General features: G+C 41.5%; 1 protein-coding gene across 4 annotated transcripts in view; it reads left to right on the top strand.

The window, feature by feature from the left end:
• The window catches only part of vps13d (vacuolar protein sorting 13 homolog D), a 65,045-nt gene continuing 44,967 nt past the window's right edge, over nucleotides 1-20,078 (top strand). For 2 of the 4 annotated variants that reach the window (XM_032566384.1, XM_032566358.1), the window contains exons 1-20: nucleotides 1-208; nucleotides 365-473; nucleotides 1,051-1,265; nucleotides 1,387-1,464; nucleotides 3,752-3,942; nucleotides 4,077-4,145; nucleotides 4,265-4,381; nucleotides 4,828-4,932; nucleotides 5,275-5,445; nucleotides 5,545-5,645; nucleotides 6,371-6,539; nucleotides 7,438-7,539; nucleotides 7,910-8,099; nucleotides 8,212-8,394; nucleotides 15,877-16,007; nucleotides 16,091-16,145; nucleotides 16,239-16,415; nucleotides 16,989-17,119; nucleotides 17,196-17,328; nucleotides 17,414-19,639. In XM_032566384.1, coding sequence (XP_032422275.1) covers nucleotides 1,169-1,265; nucleotides 1,387-1,464; nucleotides 3,752-3,942; nucleotides 4,077-4,145; nucleotides 4,265-4,381; nucleotides 4,828-4,932; nucleotides 5,275-5,445; nucleotides 5,545-5,645; nucleotides 6,371-6,539; nucleotides 7,438-7,539; nucleotides 7,910-8,099; nucleotides 8,212-8,394; nucleotides 15,877-16,007; nucleotides 16,091-16,145; nucleotides 16,239-16,415; nucleotides 16,989-17,119; nucleotides 17,196-17,328; nucleotides 17,414-19,639 — 4,426 coding nt within the window. In that variant the 5' untranslated portion in view covers nucleotides 1-208; nucleotides 365-473; nucleotides 1,051-1,168. Of the gene's footprint in view, nucleotides 209-298; nucleotides 474-1,050; nucleotides 1,266-1,386; nucleotides 1,465-3,751; nucleotides 3,943-4,076; nucleotides 4,146-4,264; nucleotides 4,382-4,827; nucleotides 4,933-5,274; nucleotides 5,446-5,544; nucleotides 5,646-6,370; nucleotides 6,540-7,437; nucleotides 7,540-7,909; nucleotides 8,100-8,211; nucleotides 8,395-15,876; nucleotides 16,008-16,090; nucleotides 16,146-16,238; nucleotides 16,416-16,988; nucleotides 17,120-17,195; nucleotides 17,329-17,413; nucleotides 19,640-20,078 lie in introns of all 4 variants that reach the window. The other 2 variants (XM_032566376.1, XM_032566367.1) reach the window with 2 other exon arrangements.

Below are 20,078 nucleotides of genomic sequence, written 5' to 3'. Positions count from 1 at the left end.
TTGCATCACGTGACCGGAAGCCAGAGTTGATAGTTCAACGGTAGACGTCGATACTTTCGTGGTGTGAGAAGTTTAAAACAGTGCTGTCGGCCGTTTTTCCTTCCGAGTACCTGAGAAGAAGCCGTTTTGCTGATAATTCCTCAGACTTTAACTCATTGAACGCGGACTGTTGTGGCCTTAAAGCCGCCAACATGCTTGCTAACTTTAGGTAAGTCGCTAGCTAACTGGATCCACAACCTTCTGTCCTTTCCAGGAGCCCAACATTTAAGCTCGTGCCACCGCCGGTTTGTCCCTGTAGTTCCAGGTTGTGCTGTTGGTGGACGCTGGTGCTATGCAGTTGAATAACGGCTAACTGTCTCTTCAGTGACGTCCTGAGGGCTTTCTGACAAGACAGCACAAACAATCCTCACTTGTGTGTCCCAAACACGGACGCGTTGGAGCTGGCTCGATAAGGACAAGTGTCGTCGTTAGCGGTAAGTCAAGATTTTAACAACGTTGAAACTAAATACCGGGGAGTAGTTGTCATGGTGACGGTCAATTTCCAACGGAAAGTTGGACTGTTGCTGTTAAAAATGAGCCTCGATTGAACAGTTTATTTACCTCATTTCATTATTTTCATTATGCCTGCTGATGATCAAAAGTTGCTGACATGTTTCACTGTTACTGTACGGAGCCTAGTGCCGAAAGAAAAACGGCGAGTGACTGAGGGTCATTGCACGTAAAGGAAACCCTGTAAATTCTAGACACTAACAGGTACCATAGAATTGCACAAAAATCCGTGATTTATACATCTAAAAGATTTATACATCTATAAGCTCAAATAATTTGATTGTATTGTTAACAAATGTGGAAAAGTTGGAGTTCTTTAGCAGAACTTTAAATAGGCCATCAGGTTTGAATGTAGTTAGAGAGTTGAATGTTTTGGAGCTAATAAAAGCTAATAACTATTGTTTCTTTGTAGCTATAGAAATATGTAATTTAAATATGAATCATGGGTGACAGTAGTTAACATTCCCGTTGCTGTGAGATTTCTGCCGTTGTGTTTGTTAGACAGCAGATGCTTCCTCTATGAGGCGAGCGACCGCCACCATCATCCCACCCGAGAATTACTCCAGCTCCTGCATCATCATCATCATTTTCTTCTTTTTCATCATCCTGAGCCATCAGGATGTTGGAGGGGCTCGTAGCCTGGGTGCTAAACACTTACCTAGGAAAATATGTCAGTAATCTGAACACAGATCAGCTCTCCATTGAACTTCTTAAAGGTAATAAATGTTTTATTATTGAGACCTGCAGCTCTTGCTTCATCAAGATTGATGACACAGCAAGAATTGGAATTTAAGGCATAAGAAGGGATTTTTATTTCTCTTTCATTTATATCCTCAGGTGCAGTGGAACTGGAAAACCTGCCACTGAGGAAAGATGCCCTCCGAGAGTTTGACCTGCCATTTGAAGTCAAAACAGGTGAGAAAAAAAAATCTAATAACAAACCCTGGATCACCAGGGAACTGTGAAACTAGAAATAAAGAGTCTTTAGGGAATGAGATGAGGATTTATTGAGGAGAAGCAGGTCAAAGTCAAGATTAGAGACAGCAAGGTCCTGGAGAGACTCCTGCTGGTCCTCCTGAATAGGCAGACAAGATCATATCAGGACCCCCTGCTGTTTGCTTATCACCGTGGAAACGGAGACGACATCATACACCTGCTTCAACAAACCCACTGTCATCTGGACAAATTCATGTGAGGATCATGTTCTTTGATTTCTCCATTTACCTCAATTCAGCCTGATCTGCTCTGTGAGAAACTCCAGAGGACACAGATGGAGCCTCAACAATCACCTGGATCAATGACTACCTGATAACAGACCACAGTTAGAGACTGAGGGACTGAATGTCTAACCAGGTGGTCAGCAACACAGGAGCAGCACAGGGCTCTGTACTCTCACCATTTCTTTTTCACTCTGTACACTTCAGACTTCCAGAAAAACTTCTACTTCTGCAACACATTCTCATGGTCCGTCCCATGCGTCAATATATGACGAGTCGGGAGTGAGAATGTGTTGACTTCTGTCATCTACAGAAATACTCAGGTGACTGCAGTTGTCAGGTGAATCAGAGATGGACAAGAGCCTGAGTACAGAGAGCTGGTGGACCGCTTTGTGTCCACCAAATCATCTTAAATCATCTTAAATGTAAACATAACAAAGGAGATGATTGTTGATTTCAGGAGGACCATGATTAGATCAAAGCCTATTTTCATCATGGGAGAAAAAGTGGAGGCGATTGGGGAATATAAATACTTTGGTGTTCATCTGGACAACAGACTGGAGACGCAGCAGTGAAGCGTCTATAAGAAGGAACAGGAAGATAAGATCCTTCAAGGTTTGCACAAAGATGCTGCAGATCTTCTATCAGTCTGTTGTTAAGAGCATCATCGCTTCATCGATCGTCTGTTGGGGCAGCAGCTCCAGATCTGGGGGTCTGAAAAGGTTCAACAGCTTGATAAAGAAAGTTGGTTCTGTTCTGGATCTGTTCTGGTTCTGTTCGGAGGATGACTGTAGAACCTCTGGAGATGATTATGCAAAGAAGCATACTTTATAAAATCAAGAAAGTTACATGCAATGCTGACCATCCTCTTCATGAGAATGTCTTGAGAAGACAGAGTATCTTCAGTCAGAGGCTTCTTCAGATTCGCTGTAACACAGACCGCTGCAGGACATCTTTCCTGCCAATAAGCCAGCACCATCTACAAAGTATCTGAATTAATGGGTTACAACATTTAACTTCCTTGTGGGATCAATAAAGTATTTTTGAATTTTGTATTTGAAAGCCTTTTGAAGTTTATATTTTCACCTTCCTGAAATAATGAACCAAGTAATTTTTTTGCCTGAAATTATTCCAAAAGTTATTTAAAAAGATCACTTATGATAACAAGACAGTGTGTAATCAGCAAGCTTGACATGAATGGATGATTTTGATGATGGGATTTGGCAAGATGTAATGTTTGTTCCTGGTTTCTCAGTTGGTGACTGCATGTTTGTTTTTTTATTTTTGTGTTTTTATTTTGTAAAGTACTTTGAAACACCTTGTTGCTGAAATGCGCTATACAAACTTACTTGGTTGATTGATTGACTGGGATGATCACATTCCTGTTGACCATCATCAATCAGTAATAATAAGGATCTATTTACTTGCTGTTGGTCAGGACTCTGGCAGCAGCATTTTCTGTTTTTAACTGACACTTTAACCCACCAAGATAAAAGCTTTCACCCAATTTTCTGTCTTATTTTGACAGAAAAATCTTAATTCTGGTTTTTGACATGGTAGCAGTCTAATGCGACTTTATTTCTGAGTCCATAGCTGAGTCTAGGATTTTAACATGCTGTTGTGTTTTTACTTTACTGAGTCCTGATCTAACAGGCCCAAATACAGAGAGTTCTTTCTTTTCTGCACTAAACTGTAAGGAGTTCTGATTTATCCAGTCAATATTCTATCCATGCATTCACACAGCGACTTAGAGGGAGAGAAATATAAAGATATGCTTTATTAAAACATGTAAAAGTGTCTCGAGAACAGAACCTTGGGGAACCCCACATGTGATATTCACATTTTTTTTAATGACACAATAATTGAAGTTTAGCTTCCATGTTTTTCTGATGCTAAAGTTAAGAAAATTGTGCATTGTTTTACTTTTACACATTTAAACTCATCATTTTGTGTTACGATGTATTAAAAATGTTGTCCTTTTCCAGGATGTATTGGGAAGATCACTCTGCAGATCCCGTTCTACCGGCCTTACAGTGACCCCTGGGTCATCTCTATGTCCCAGCTCAACCTCATCATCGGCCCCACTCAGCCGCAGGAGTTTGACGCGGAGAAGGAAAAAGAGGAAGCGAGGGAACGCAAAAAGTACCTCCTCAAAACTCTGGAAGATAAATTCAAAGTGAGTAAAATTTTTGGTTCTTCCTATTTTTATAGGTTTCTGTCTCTTCTTGAGGAAAACTACAAATTTTATATGTATGTTACTGTTGATTATTATTGACATTTTATGTTACCATGCCTGTGTGGCTCCTGCAGAGTGAATGTGAACAGAAAGGAGAATCATACTGGTATTCTGTTGTCACCAGGATTATTGAAAATTTTGAAGTGAGTAATTCTGCATCATAAGATACATGTGGAATATAATATACCACTTATCATATCATGTATTATAAACTAGTATTACTGATGAATAATACTAGTTTTCTTTCTGCCTTTTGTGTTAGTTAAAGATCCAAAATGTTCATCTCAGATTTGAGGATGACGTTTCCATCCCAGACAAGGCCTTTTGTTTTGGAGCATGTATCAGCAGTGTGTCGGCTCTGAATCCTTCAAAAGAATCGGTAAGCCTTAGGACAGCAAGCACTTCAAATAAATGAACAATTATGTCCATGAAAACAAATGAACTTGTGATTAGCTTCTTCTGCCCTTTCATCAGTTTTTAACTGCAGAGTAAAGTTACCGTAAAGATTAAGTTTTTATTTTAATAGGTTTGAATCTTCTTAGGTTTTAAAAGAAACGCACAAAAAGTTTAGAGATGGGTAAAGAGCAATGGCGGCTAACTCTAAAGCTCTAATCATAATGACGCTATCGCGCTAAAGAGGGACCTTAGTGTTAAAGAACTTTCATGTTATTAAGTTGTTTATTATTTACGGTCTGTATCATATTCACACCTGTGTAGTTTTAACTACAGTTTGCAGAGATTTGAGGATGATTAGATTAACTGTTTAAACGAAGCCTTGAGCCGGTCTAAGTCCTTGGTGTTAACTAAGTTTTGTTTTGGTCTCAGATCCATAGGCCTTTTAAACAGAAGCAAGTGGAAATAGAAGACTTCAGTGTCTACTGGGACACACAATGTGACATGCTTGGAAAGCTCCCTGCCGACCAGATCCTGGTTGGTTACACATTTAGTTTTATTGATTTATACGCCTGTCTGGCTCTTTGAAACAGTGCAAAGATCATGATGTGTCCCACCCTCTCCGCCTTTAATGCGCTACATTTTTACTGCATCCTGAGTTTCTGCTGCAGGTTAATGGCCTGCGATAATTCTGGGACTCATTTGTAAATGCCTCCTAACTAAGCTAAACAACACAGACACAAAGATGTTTGAGCGTCTTCATGTGGATGAAAGACTTTCTTCTGTAAAGTGTGAAACAGACATTTTGTTGAAATGCAGTAGTAAGAAGACCTTAGTGATGGCGCCTTGTGATTCTCTGACTGTTTTCCATCCCGGCAGGAAGCAATGGCTCAGTGCATGCAGAGTCGGCAGCACCAATATATTTTCGAGCCAGTGCGTGCCTCAGTGCTCCTCAGGAGGAACACCTCCTTGGAGCCACTGAGGACCCGTAACATCCCCAGGATCGAGGGCCAGGTCCAGCTGGAGCCCATGTCCCTTCGTCTCTCACAGGTTCAGCAGAAAAAACAGCCCGTTTCTTTCTGGATGATATCTGAGTGTTTCTGTCCTCTTAAAACATTTTTATTGTGTTTTCCTGATATTTTCTTACAGGTCCAGTACCATCAACTAATGGCTTTCCTGAAAGAAGTAGAGCGTAGAGAGAGGGGGATGCTCTTTAGAACATCAAGACCCAAAGTCCCAATTTCTGGGAAGTAAGTGCTGTCTTTGATCAACCGATCAATCACCAATCAAGTTTATTTGTATAGCACATTTCAGCAATAAGGTGGTTCAAAGTGTTTTAAGTCAGAAAAACACAAAAATTAACAATTAAAACATTAAATTTTTACAAGTGCCGTCATTACACATCAAAATATTGGTTGATGTTTCAGTTAAAATGTCTCAAAGCTTTTCTAACCAGCTGGGTTTTAGTCTAGATTTAAAGGAACTCAGTGTTTCGGCTGTTTTACAGTTTTTGTTCCAGATTTGTGGTGCATAAAAGCTGAATGCTGCTCCTTCATATTTGGTTCTGGTTCTGGTTCTGCAGAGCTGAACAGAACCAGAAGACCTGAGAGGTCTGGAAGGTTGATCCAACTACAGCAGATCTTTAATCCGTTCAGTTATTTATAAACTACCAGCAGTAGTTTAAAGTCTGTTCTCTCAGTGAAGGACTGTAGAACCGAGTGATGTAGAATCGGGTGATGTAGAACCGGGTGGTATAAAACTGGGTGGTGTGCTCTATCTTCCTGGTTTTAGTCAGAACTCCAGCAGCAGCGTTCTGGATCAGCTGCGGCTGGACAATTGATTTTTTTTCTTCTTTTTTTATGAAGACACTGTTGCATTAATCAATGCGACTTTAGGGTTTTTATTTTTCCTGTTTCTAATTTCCTTTGTCATTTTACTGATTTCTGACTGAATTTCCTCGTTGTTTTCTCCCCAGCTGCAGAATATGGTTCCTGTTTGCCATTCAGGCAAATCTCAGTGACATCAGAGAGCGGCGGAGGAGAACCAGCTGGACGTTTGCCCTGCAGCGTGCCCGGGACGCACTGACCTACACCAAACTTTACTTCAGAAGGCTAGATGCTGCCTTCCTGAGTCCAGAGGACAAGGTATAACCGCAGTAAACATTACACTCATAGTCTGCAATACAAAGAAACCTAATATTATGTTGTCATGAAAACAAATTTTGTTAATTTTACCAACAGACGTTTAAGAAAATATATTACATTTTTTATAGCAGATCAGTTTTTTACACCTGAAGCATATTTGATAATTACTGATTCCTTAAATGTGGCCAGTTGGTAAATTTCATCGCCAATTATGAAATTTTTAGTACAATTTTCATAATGTACTAATTAGTTAGTTGGCTAAGAACATCTGACTAATGTTTTTAGTCAAACTTGTGTTAAGTGTTTTGAATAAAAAAGTTAGATTTATAAATTAGTCATAAAAAGTTAAAATTTTTCTAATTTCAGTATTTTCTCAAGATGTTTTACACTCGACTAAATTTTTAATTTTTACTGGTTTCTCAAATCGTGACTGTATGTTGTTTTTATAACGTTTTATTTTTGTCTGTTTATGATGTAAAACTCTTTGAACTGCCTTGTTGCTGAAATGTGCTACAAAAATAAATTTATTGATGCTTTATTACCTGAAGGGTTGGAGGATGTAAAAGTGTCTCAAGAACGGATCCCTGGGGAACTCCATGTGTTATTGTTGGGATTAAATAATGACACTTTAATGCAAAGTTGGCACTTTTAATGGACTTTCAGTGCAACTTTGCATTAAAAGTGTTATTTACCAAATGACACTTCATGGCAAGAGTCATAGACGTTCATAAAGACTCCTTCATGTTGTCAGTCTTATGCACACCCCGTCAAATAAAGTGTTACTGAAATTCTCTTGGAATTCCAAAGTATAGTGAATGTTTGTGTTTTTAAATGTTTTGTTGGACCATTATAAACTGTTTTTAGTTTCAACTAGTTTCTTCTGGTTTTTGTCTTTCAGGCTGAACTTGAACGAATTGAAGAGGAGCAGACGCTGGAGGAGCTGCAGATTCTCAGAGAAGTTGTCCATGACAGGTTTCGATCCAAGGAAGAGATGGCAGATGTACGTTTGGATGATCACAGAGGGTTTGCAAATATAGATGTGCATATCAGTAAATTGAAATATTATCAAAAAGTTAATTCAGTAATTCCAATAAAATTACTTCCATTTATAGATCCTTAATCACATAGTGATGTATTTCAGCCATTTATTGAGGTCATTAAAGTTAAAGAAGCTGGACTTTCAGTTTTGTATCCGACTATGCTGATAGAAAGTTGAGTGGAAGGAAAAAGTGTGGTAAAAAACGATGATACAACTTCTGCTTAGCCCTTTGAAACTAACATTTTCTAATCTGTGCCTAATCTGTGTAATCTGTAACTTCCCAGACTTTGTTTTAACAGATTTTATTTTTTCCACTCTGTGTCTTTTGCAGAACGTTCGGGAGCCTAGCAGCAGCCCCCAAGCTGCTTCATCTGCCACATCTGTTCCTAAAAGTGGAAGCTACGGAATGATTCAGTACCTCCAGTCTTGGTTCCCTGGTTGGGGCGGCTGGTCTGGAAACACGCAGAATCAGGACACGCCTGAAGAACTCCTGCCAAGTCCATCATCCTGGGATATTCTAGGTTAGCAACAGACTGAAAGAGGCTCGGCGCTCATCTGTTACCGATGCAGCTGTGGAAGAGTGATCTGCTTTATGCTACACTGTAATCTTTAATTCTTCTGATTCTTCTCCAGCAGAGACAGGGAATTTGTTCGACCCACTGGAGGACTCCCACACTCTGAACACCTTCACTAGACGAGATTACATGTTTGCTCGACTGGAGTTCTTTTTGGAGAAGGGCGGAGTCACTCTTTTTCACGAGGAAAGGAGAGCGAACTCGATGCACGAGAGTGGAGTAATCCAGCTGGAGTTCTCAGGTACAAACATGGAAACCTCAGTTTATTTTTCCTCCTGAATAAATACATTAAAAGAACTATCACGATCTTTTAAACATAATTTACTCATTACACTGAACAACTTGAAAGTTGGCAACTGATTTTTATTTTTTTAAAACCTAGAGGAAGTTAATAAATGATCAAAAGTAGTGGCCCACGTATTAACCCCCTGGTGAACGCCACCAATAACTTTACCTGGTTTTGATGTGGAAACTGAATGTGACTGGAGGAAACTAAGCAAATTTATTTTGAGATAAGAAACATTTTTTATAAAAACATGGTTCTAATTTGGTTTTTGCTTCAGAAATATAAGATTTCTCTTTGGAAGCATAGTTTGTATTTTGTGGCGTTAGCAAAACTCAGCAACTATAAAACTGAAACCATGAGTGAAAAATCTGTTCCAGAAAATCACTTTCTTTTTTTTTTTTTTTTTTTTTTTTAGAACTTACATTTTTATTATTTTTACAGAGCAATAATACAGCCATACATCAATGGTACATAACACAAGTGTTGACAATATGAAGTTTTCCATAAAATAAACATCTTGGCATAATATCTTACAACCTCAGCATCACATTTATAGACTCCTCACCATACAACATTAAAATAAGGATACATTTTGGGCAGGATAGCTAAACACCATATGCCAAGAGACAAACTTGTTAGGCTTATTTACATCAATAGAGCTTCTGCTGGCCCCCTGCTGGCTAAAAGTGTTTTTTTGAAGTCTTAATGGTCGGTTATCTGTTCCATTTTATACAATTCCCTTACTTTTTGAATCCATAAGTCATAGGAAGGTGGCTCCAACTACATCCACCTGATTGTAATGCATTTCAGGGCTGCTGTAAAAAGGACATTTAACAGATATACTTTGGCCCGTCCTTGCAAACCATCTGGTATAATACCAAGTAACGCAACTGTAACATCCTTTGGTATAACTTCCGGGAAGATTTGGTTTATAGCCCTGTACACCTCATCCCAAAAGTTTTGAAGTTTGGGGCATGACCAAAAAATGTGTGTATGATTGGGGACCGCTGAGCCACAGTTTCTCCAACACAAGCTTGGTACTTTAGGATCCATCTTAGAAACTACATCTGGGGTCCTGAAATTTTCCATTTATATTCCCGCCACGTATTTGAGTTTGTGACTCGATGTGCCTCAGTCCAGACTTCCTCCCATGTTTCGTCAGAGATTCTTTTGGCCGTCTCTGCCTCCCATCTTTGTTTTGTCCAAGTGGTTCGTTAAGGTTAATTGACAGAAATACACTATATAACTTTGTTATCAATTTTTTATCCCCTCCCCCTTTCTGGTAATGGATTAGGAGGTTTTCTATTGGTGTGGGATTCAGTACTCTTTCCCAGTCCGTATGCAGACAAAAAAGAGCGCAACTGTAAATATCTAAAGAAATCACTTTTCTGGAGATGAAAATTCCTACATAACTCTTCAAATGACATAAGGTTGTTCCTGTCGATCAACTGATGAAGAAATGTAAGCCCCTGTTCAGCCCATTTAGAAAACTTTTTGTCTAAGAAATTGGGTGTGAAAGATTTAATATGTCCAATGCTTGTTAACATTGATAAACCTCTTGGTAGCTTGAAAGAAATTCGCACTTTGTTCCAAATGTTAAGTGTGGTTTTAGTCCACAATGGCTGTTCCTTTACTGCAGGGGTCTCAAACTCCGGTCCTCGAGGGCCGCAGTCCTGCAACTTTTAGATGTGCCTCTGCTGCACCACACCTGAACAGAATAATTAGGTCATTAAGGCTCTGGAAAACTGATCTACACAAGGAGGAGGTCATTAAGTCATTTCATTCCAGTGTTTTGAACCTGTGGCACATCTAAAAACTGCAGGACTGCGGCCCTCGAGGCCTGGAGTTTGAGACTCCTGCTTTACTGGAATATCTAAAAATGGCTTTAATACCTTTAATGGTACTGAGCACTTTGCTTGCTCAATGCTCAGCCATCTTGTTTGAGAATCCTGTTGGATCCATGAAATTAAAGGCTTTAACTGAGCTGCCCAGAAATAGTATTTCAAAACAGGAAGATTGAGGCCCCCTTCCGCCTTACTTCTTTGTAGTGTTTTATATTTTATGTGAGGGCGCTTGCTTTGCCATATGAATTTTGATATAATTTTATCCAATTCAACAAACATGGACTTTGAATAGAATAGAATAGAATTCAACTTTATTGTCATTGCACTGTCACAAGTACAAGCAACGAGATGTAGTTTGCATCTATCCAGAAGTGCTCTACGAGATATAAATATTTACTTATCGGCGGAAAAGACTATGTATGTATGGACTATAAGGGGTTATAGCAAAGAGATATAGATATTGTGTATAAATATAAATATGGGAGCTATATGCACAGATTATACTGATTATACAGAATATACAAGAATGTTAGGGAATGGATTATAGATAAATAATGGCAGATAAAATGTACAGGTTGTATGTGTGTGTGAAGAAAACAGTCCGTGATGTGTGTGTGTGTGAGGATAGTCCATGTGTTATTGTTGTATGAGAGGATAGGGGAGTACAGTCCTTATAGTTTATGTTTTATGTCAGGAGGCGTTCAAAAGCGTGACAGCTGTGGGAAAGAAGCTGTTCCGGTGCCTGGTGGTTCTGGTCCGTAGGCTTCTGTAACGCCTCCCAGAGGGCAGGAGGGAAAAGAGTGTGTGTGCTGGGTGAGTGGAGTCCTTTGTGATTTTCCCGGCCCTTTTCAAACACCGCTTCCTGTAGATGTCCTTGATGGCAGGGAGCGTTGCCCCGGCGATATACTGGCCAGTTTTCAGCACCCTCTGCAGCGCCTGCAGCCTTTGGTATGTCAACTGGTAACATCTGGAATAAATACAATAATCTGGGTAACAGATTCATACGAATGGTTTCAATGCGACCGAGGAGGGACAAAGGTAATGCTGACCATCGCTCTCGGTCATTTTTAATTATATCCAATGTTTTGCTGTAATTGGCATGATACAAATCATTTAATGAGAGAGGAATATTAATGCCTAGGTATTTAATGCCCTCCCATGGCCACCTAAAGCCGCTCTGTTGTTTAATCCCCAGTGGAATATTGCTATTGACATCCATTGCCTCTGTCTTATCAACATTTATTTTATAACCAGAAAAATTTCCATAAACAGAAATCATTTCCCTCAGGCGTGGTATTGATGATGTAGGATCATACAGATACAGAAGTACATCATCTGCGTAAAGAGATATTTTATGTTCCTCTGTGCCAATCAAAATCCCTTTAATTTCATTATTGTCCCTAATAAGCTGGGCTAATGGCTCCATACTAATTGCAAACAAAAGAGGTGATAAAGGACAGCCTTGCCTGCATCCGCGCTCCAGTTTGAAACTTGCTGACCTGAAACCATTAACTCTTACAGCCGCTTGTGGGGATGAATATAATGTATGTATCCAATCTATAAACTTGGGCCCAAATTTAAATCTCTTTAATGTTTGAGTAAGGTATTTCCATGACACGCGATCAAAAGCCTTTTGGGCATCTAAAGATATTACAGCTGTCATAGCTTTCTTTTCTTTTTGGTGAGACATAATATTTAATAAACGACGCAGATTATTTCCATAGTGCCTCCCGACAATAAATCCGGTTTGATCTGGATGTATGATTTGATTTATTATGACATTTAATCGTCTCGCCAGAATACCAGTTAGAATGCGTATGTCCCCATTAAGCATCGATAATGGTCTATATGACCCACAGTCAGTGGGATCCTTACTTTCTTTATGCAAAACAACTATTGTGGCATCAGACCAGGATGGCGCCATTGTTTTAGTTTCTAAAGAAAAGTGGTATGCTTCCAATAAAAGTGGAGTAACGATGTCTATGAAACATTTATAGAATTCATTTATGAAACCATTGGGACCAGGACTCTTATTATTTTTAAGGGATGAGATAACGTTTTTAATTTCTTCTTCTTGAATTGGCTTATCTAATTGTTTAGCTACAATATCGGATAATTCAGAAATATTTATATTTTGTAAGTAGTCTGCTATCTTACTCTCACCACCGCAAGTGTCAGTGTCTCGGTATAAAACCTTGTAAAATTCTGCAAATGTTTCAGCAATATCTTTTGGTTTTAAGATGGATTTATTGCCTGATTCCAGCTTTTGAACTACATTTGAGGACTGTTGTTTTTTAAGTCGGAAGGCCAAAAGTCTGCTCGCTCTATTTCCATTTTCATAATACTGTTGCTTGGCAAAACGAAGGTTACCTTCTATCTTTTCTGAAAGTAAATCTTGGAGCTCTCTGCGTGATGTATTCAAATCATTCAGAATCCTGGATGCTCTAGTCTTTTTATGTTGGAGATCCAGTTCCCGAATTCTATCTTCTAAATATTTCTGTTTGGCTGCCTTTTGTCTTTTTTTTGCTGTCGTGTAGGAGATGATGCTACCTCTTAAATAGGCCTTTGCACAGTCCCACAACATAACAGGAGATGTTTCAGGGGTATTGTTTATCCATCCATCCATCCATCTTCTTCCGCTTATCCGAGGTCGGGTCGCGGGGGTAGCAGCTTCAGAAGGGAGGCCCAGACTTCCCTCTCCCCAGCCACTTCTTCTAGCTCCTCCGGGGGAATCCCGAGGCGTTCCCAGGCCATTGTTTATGTCCAAATAATTTTTGAGGTCTAATTTAACAAATTCAACAAATTCTTTGTCATTAAGAAGGGAGGCATTAAGTCTCCATTGCTTAAATGATGGTGTCAATCCTATATTCCACTTGAGAGTAACAGGTGCGTGGTCAGATATTGTGATGGGCAATATTGTGATATCCTCAATTCTGTGTAGCTCGGCCTTGGCAGTAAAAAAGTAATCTATTCATGAGTAAGATGCATGTCGGTTTGAGTAAAATGTGAAATTTCTGTCCTTTGGGAATTTGGATCGCCATACATCCACTAATCCAGCTTCCACAGACATATTTTTAAGCATTTTACCCATCTTAGATATGGGGGTTCGAGAGGCTGGGTGCCTATCTATATTTGACATTACACAATTAAAATCCCCCCCCATAATCAGTAGACCAGAGCTATATTCTGCAATCATATTGAAAACTGACTTAATAAACCCTGGTACATCTTCATTAGGGGCATAGACATTTACAAAGGACACTGATGTTCCATCAATTATCCCATTTACCAATATAAATCTACCCTCCTTGTCCTTATGTACTAATGTTTCAGTAAAGTTAATTTGCCTATGTATTAATATAGCAACACCCCTTTTCCTACCAGAGCAATGTGACGAATAGTAAACTTTATCAGCCCAAGACTTATTTAATTTTGTATGTTCTACATCTGATAGGTGTGTTTCTTGTAGCAGTGCTACTTGACATTTTGATTGTCTGAGTTGCAGCAATACTTCTTTTTTTTTTGATTGGACTATACAAACCCTTCACATTATAACTTATTACCGTTAGTGTACTCATAACTGAGTTAATTTAAAAATATATATGTGATAGTATTGTGTTGGAGGCAGAGACGGCCATTTGACGGATGGAACCAAACTTGAGTAACATGGACGCTGAACACCAAGATGATGCAATAAACTAAAAATAGTAAGGCTTTGCTGTACAATATCGTCAAAACTAAGATTCAAATGCTCTGCTTTTTTAGATGCAAAAGGATCCTCGGGGAACAGAAGGATCAAAACGCAGAAAACACAATTAAAAATGTGCATTGCTAACATAATGCAAGGTAGTGGGTTTAAGTCCCTAGCCACTATAAAAAGCGGCAACAAACACAACCGAAAAAGGGTTGGATGTGTGCAAAAACAACAAAAAGAAATTAAGAGTGTGGAAGTTCAGGCTCCTGCAGGAGAGCATAAGTATGTGTACTTTAACCACAACGTAAAATCTACTAGTAATATTAATACAACTTAATTATGACTAATTATGACTTAGTAATTTAACAAGGTTAGAAGTGACAATGTTACGCACCTTTCAAACGTACCAGTTTAGATAAGTGGCATTGCTGAACATATACACAGTTAGTATTTAAGCAGTTTCAGTTCCCGTTATTGCAGCAGGGATGGTCTTCCGGATGTAGTCCATGGCCTTCACAGGGTCCCGAAACTCCTTACTGTCCTCTTTGTATGTGATTTTGAGTCTTGCTGGATAAAGTAATCCGAAGCGCACATCGCTCCGTCCCGCAAAGCTTTCCGTGCATCGGAACGACACTGGTGGTGTAATCCGGGAAGATGGCGATCCTTTTACCCTGGTAGGTCAGCGGGGCTTTGTCCCTGGCTCTCCTCAGGATGTCAGCGGCGTCTCCATCATAATGCAGCTTGGCGATGATCACAAAGGGTCTTTCTCCGTCTCTTGGTTTCGTCAGAGCAGCTGTTCGGTGTGAACGATCGACTTTTACATCCCGGTTCATCTGGAGCGCTTCTCTGATCATTTTGGAAACCTCTTTAGGTTCGGCGGAGTTCGGCTGTTCCTCAACGCCAACTATACGGATATTTCCGCGCCTCATCCTCCCCTCCATGTCCTCACACTTGTCCCGTATCTTAACCAGCTCGCTCTGAAGTTCGGTGACGGTGGTCTGCAGAGTGTTTACCTCATCAGACCATGTAGACAGTCCACCTTTCACGTCTTCAATGTCCGTTTTAATTGAGGTGATTTCTGCACGGATGGCGGTGGCGTTGCTGGCTATTTCGGCCCTCACTGCGTTGATGTCAGCTCTGAGAGCGGTGAACTCTTCAGACAGCGCACTCCTCATTTCCTCCCTTATAATTTTGGAGATTTCCCCTCGTATAGAGGTTAGGATATCGGCTCTCAACTCCTCACTCATACCAGGGCTCTTGGGTTGTGGGTCTTCGTCTTCTGTAGTACGCTGCCTCGTGGCTCTGGTGTTAGCCGTTAGCTTTGCCGTGTTACCGTCGTACTTGGATTTTCGAAGTTTATCCGCCATTTAACAAGTAACGTCCACTGGAACGGAATTCTTTATAGTCCAACACCTTTATCAATTCGATTTAGGTCACAATTAGTGAGCAGTTGTGGTTTTTAAAGCGAAAATATTAATAAGCCTGCAGGAGCTCTGAAATATCCGTCTTTACTCCATCTTGGCTCACTAGCGCCCCCTAGAAAATCACTTTCTGAACGTAAATCGCACAGGAAGGGCTGTAGGAACAAACTGGTGGCTGTCAACGAGGTTTAGCATTAGCTTCTGATAAATACCAAGATGGTATAGCGCTTAGCGTCAGCAGAATTAACTTTTGGGTTAGCGGTCCCCAACACTGACAATGAATCTCATTTATTATAAAATTAGTTTACACTAAAAAAATCACTAAATTAATAAGAAGGGAATTATAATTTTAATTATTTGTACACAGCAAATAATTACCGTTTAATTACACTGTAATACAGCTATATTACAGTGTAATTATAGTGTAATATAGCTGTATTACACTGTAATTACACTGTATTTGTGGTGCTTTACTCAGGAGTGAAGGTGATCGTGGAATCTCTTCCTCGCTCGGAGTCGTCCTTACTCTCCGTTAAGCTGGGCAGTCTGTTCCTCAGAGACCTGACCACTCAGGGCACCATGTTCCCCTTCCTGGTGTCGCCCAAAATGGTAATCCACATGCATATATTCATCAACCTTAATATTGCTGGCTTTATTATCTCTGTGGGTCTAACAATGTCCACCTGTTGCAGGACAAAGTTGTTGTTGCTGTTAGTCAGTCCATGAGTCAGCACAGCGCTGCTGCTGGTAAGAATTTATTTCAGTATAATTCCTCACGGTTCTGTAAGTAAGTTTAAGGACTTGCTTTCAAAACAATCTGTACTCATGTTTTGTTATCAGAGTGCGATGCCGAGTTGACTTCTCCAGTGTTCGAGATGATATACGAGCGCAACCCAGTGAGGTCCAAATTTGAGAGGAGGCTGGAAGTGCACACCAGTCCATTAAACATAATCTACAATCCACAAGCCATGAAAAAAGTGACTGAATTCTTCTATAAAGGAAGAGTTCACACTTCAGGTAAGAACAGAGTGTGAAAACTTTCCCAGAGTCATCTGAAAAAGAAAACACATCTTTAAGTTTCATGGTTTTACACATGAAGATAAGATAAATTGGTGCCATACATGTCTCCAAAAACACAGAAAAAAGTCACTTTTTTTGAAAAAAATGTCCCTAGATAGCCTGAAAAGTTGCTAAATACAGCAACAAAGTCTTAAGTTGGCAACAGCACATCTTTCCTTGTGGCTACAGCCTCCCTTTCCCTCTCCGGTCATCCCCACACTTGGCGGGGATGACCGGAGCCAACATCTCTTGGCTCAGCCCACTTTTGTGAAATTTTTCAAAATTTGTTGAGAGCAGCATTATGCTTTCACAGGGATTAGTAACATTTCAATAAACAAAGATAAAACCAAAATGGGAATATTTGAAATGAAAAAGTACAGCCCATGATTCAGCCGTTTGGAGAGAAGCATTCAGCAGCAACGACTGCATGAAAACCGTTTTTATTCGTTTTAAATTAGATGCAAGTCATTGAGGACCTAGTTAAGATCAGACAGGACTGATTTTTATTAAATGTTGTATTTTTTCCTCCAGGCTTTGGCTACCAGTCTGAGCTGGAGCTAAGGGTGGCTGAAGCTGCAAGGAGGCAGTATGACAAGCTGAAGAAGCAAACCAAGGCGGAGATTCGACAAACCCTAGATCAGCTGCTCATTGGAGAGTTCATTGTAAGAAAAATTGATGGAATGTCACATGAAACAGATATAAACTCCAAATCTAATGACATGTTTTTTGCTTTTGCAGGAAAACAGCAAGCGCTGGACAATGAAGCTGGATATTTGCGCGCCTCAGGTGATTTTCCCCGATGACTTCCAGTCAGAAAACCCGATGCTCGTTGTGGTGGACTTAGGCAGGATCCTTCTGACCAACTCTCAAGGTGAAGCAGCCAAGTTATCTTCTTTTCACATCTGATGGGATTTAAATCACCCTGTAACTGCTGATATTTCTTCCCCTCTCTGAAGATGACAGCGTCGTCAGCTCTACAGCTGCTCAACCTCAGCATGAAGTCCTGAGTGACGAGGAGTACCAAACCCCTCTGGCCACCCCGCCCGATTCTCCAGTTGCAACTGAAGTGCCTTTAAAAGAGCTGTTTAAAAACCCAGAACTTCCCAGCCTCAGTTCTCCGGAGGCTGCGAAGGCCTACAGCAAGAAGCTCTATGAGAAGTACTGCCTTTCATTCAACGACCTGCAGATTATGGTCGGGCGCTACAAGGACAGCTGGAAGCACCTTCAGGACAGCGAAGTGGGACCAACCCACGTTGTGGAGAAGTTTAACGTTTTGCTGCAGCTTGAGCAGCGGCTGCGCTACACTTCGGACCCTCAGCTGCCCGGTGCGGTGCTGTCGGGAACTCTGCCGGATCTAAAGGTGCACATCAACCTTGAGAAGATGACCGCCATCAGGAATTGTCTGGCACGGCTCAGCAGGCCAGCCGAAGACGACAGCGGCCCGGGGAAAGATCCGAGCGTAGCGTCCCCTGACCCTCCCACGCTGCGTCGGGACAAGATCTTCCACAGAGTGGACGATTCTGCCAAGAACCTGACGCAGAGCGTGATGACCTTAGAGCAGCACACACGGGAAGTCCTGGTGGAATCCCGCCTGCTGTTGGCTGAGTTCAAGATCAACTACATGCAGCTCGGTGTGGAGAGCAACGGCCGCTATATTTCTGTCTTTAAAGTGTTTGGCACTGACGCTCATTTTGTCAAGCGACCTTATGACGTAGAAGTCGCTCTGACGGTTCACGGATTTCTCCTGGTCGACACGCTGCAGACATACGGTTCCGACTTCGACCTGCTCGTTGCGTCTCATAAGCATCTGAGCTTCGACGTTCCCACCGGTAGCCTCAGGGAAAGTCAGCCGTCTTCCCCCACTTTGTGTGACGAGCAGACCTCTGAGCATCCTGGAGTCCATTCTGGGTCATTCTCTGATCCGTCCCCATTTAGTTCCTTCCTGAAAGACCAGGATGCCCTCATTAAGCTCGAGTACCAGTTTGTGAGCTCAGACTGTCCCTCCATGGACCTCAACAACTCCCTCCAGGCCACCAGCATTCAGGTCAACAACCTGGACATCATTCTCAACCCTGAGACCATGGGGGAGCTGCTCAAGTTCCTCCAAAAGGCTTTCCCCAAAGAGGAGAATGCATCATTCGTCCAGGAGTATCCAACGGAGCTGTCCAGTGAGGAAGAAGACCGGGCCTACCAGGCAACGTACGACCAGAACAAGGAGTTAACCGTGGAGATCCACCGCCTCAACCTACTGCTCATGCAGACCGTTTCCTCCGGCACCGCCCTGGCAGTCGAGAAGAAAGGCCTGAAGATCGCCACCGCCAGCATCTCTGGTACCAAGGTCAACGTTTCCCTGGGAAGCCATCTGGACGTCAGCGGTTCCCTGGGATCCGTGCAGCTGGTGGATTTAACCCAAGAGGCAGGCCGAAACCAGTTTGTGGTCAGCATTGGGAGTGCTGAGGACATCTCCTCGAGTCCCAAAAGTTTAACGTTTCTGCCCGACGACCGAGAGTCTCAAACAGACGCTCTGAACTTTCAGTTGAAGGAGAAATCTAAGGGAGAGTGTTCTTTGGAGCTAAAAATGGCGTCTCTGCACTACAACCACTCGGCCAGGTTCCTGCGTCACCTCACACTGTCAGCCAACGAACTGGAGGACAGTTTCCGCTCCGTGTTGAAAAACGCCGCCACGACCGTGTCGACGGTTCTCGCCTCCAAGACGGCGGAGTACAGTGGCAGGGTTTCGCTCTTTGAGACGCCGTCACGGAGAACCCGTACTTCCAGCCAGAGCTGGGGGTGTTCGTTTGACCACGAGGAGGACATCTCTATGAGGGAGCCTGAATCCGCCCTGGACACCTTCTTCGTGAAGCTGACCCTCAACATCGGCATCGAGTCGCCGGTCGTATCCATTCCTCGGAAACCCGGACACCCCGAGCTGTTGGTCGGCCATCTGGGGAGCATTACCATCCAGAACTTTGTCAATGGCAAAGACTCTCTGAGAGAGAGGCTGGAGGTGTTGGTGAAGGACATCCGACTGTACTCTGTCAACACCAGTCACTTGGTGTTGAAGAGACCGCCCAGAGAGGAGATAGCCCCCACGTCCTCACCATCCCACACTGGAAACTTCAACACGGATGAATCCCAGTTCACACGCCACGACTTCTTTGAGTCCCTCAGCCGGGGAGAAGGTGAGAAGATTATAACTAGAGATGAAAGTTACCGATTAATGAGATAATTTAAAGTTGATTAACCTTTCAGAGCAGCTAATGATTAATATTTAAAAACAAAAATGCATAAATTGCATTTCACATCCCAAACCAGACTCTGTACCGTTTCTCTTTCCTGTTCTAATGTGGCTGCCATCTTTAATTTTGTATCAACTGGCTCCACTTATGGATGACCAAGTGGCGCCCTCTGCTGGATGGAGGCCAAATTACAACACTAAAAGACGGTCTAAGTGGGCGTTAATCGATTGGAAGAAATTCTAATAAACCATTAAAATACAAATTATCGTGAGTGGATTAATTGTTTACGTCGTAACTAGAGGTGAGATTCTATTAAAATGTTTATGTTTAAGTTAATTGCAGGTTTTGTAATTAATTAATGGCATTTTAATCGAAAGACATA

This window comes from Xiphophorus hellerii, chromosome 1 (genome assembly GCF_003331165.1).
Source record: "Xiphophorus hellerii strain 12219 chromosome 1, Xiphophorus_hellerii-4.1, whole genome shotgun sequence".
Taxonomy (NCBI): Eukaryota; Metazoa; Chordata; class Actinopteri; order Cyprinodontiformes; family Poeciliidae; genus Xiphophorus; species Xiphophorus hellerii.
This window is presented reverse-complemented; position numbering and strand designations above follow the sequence as displayed.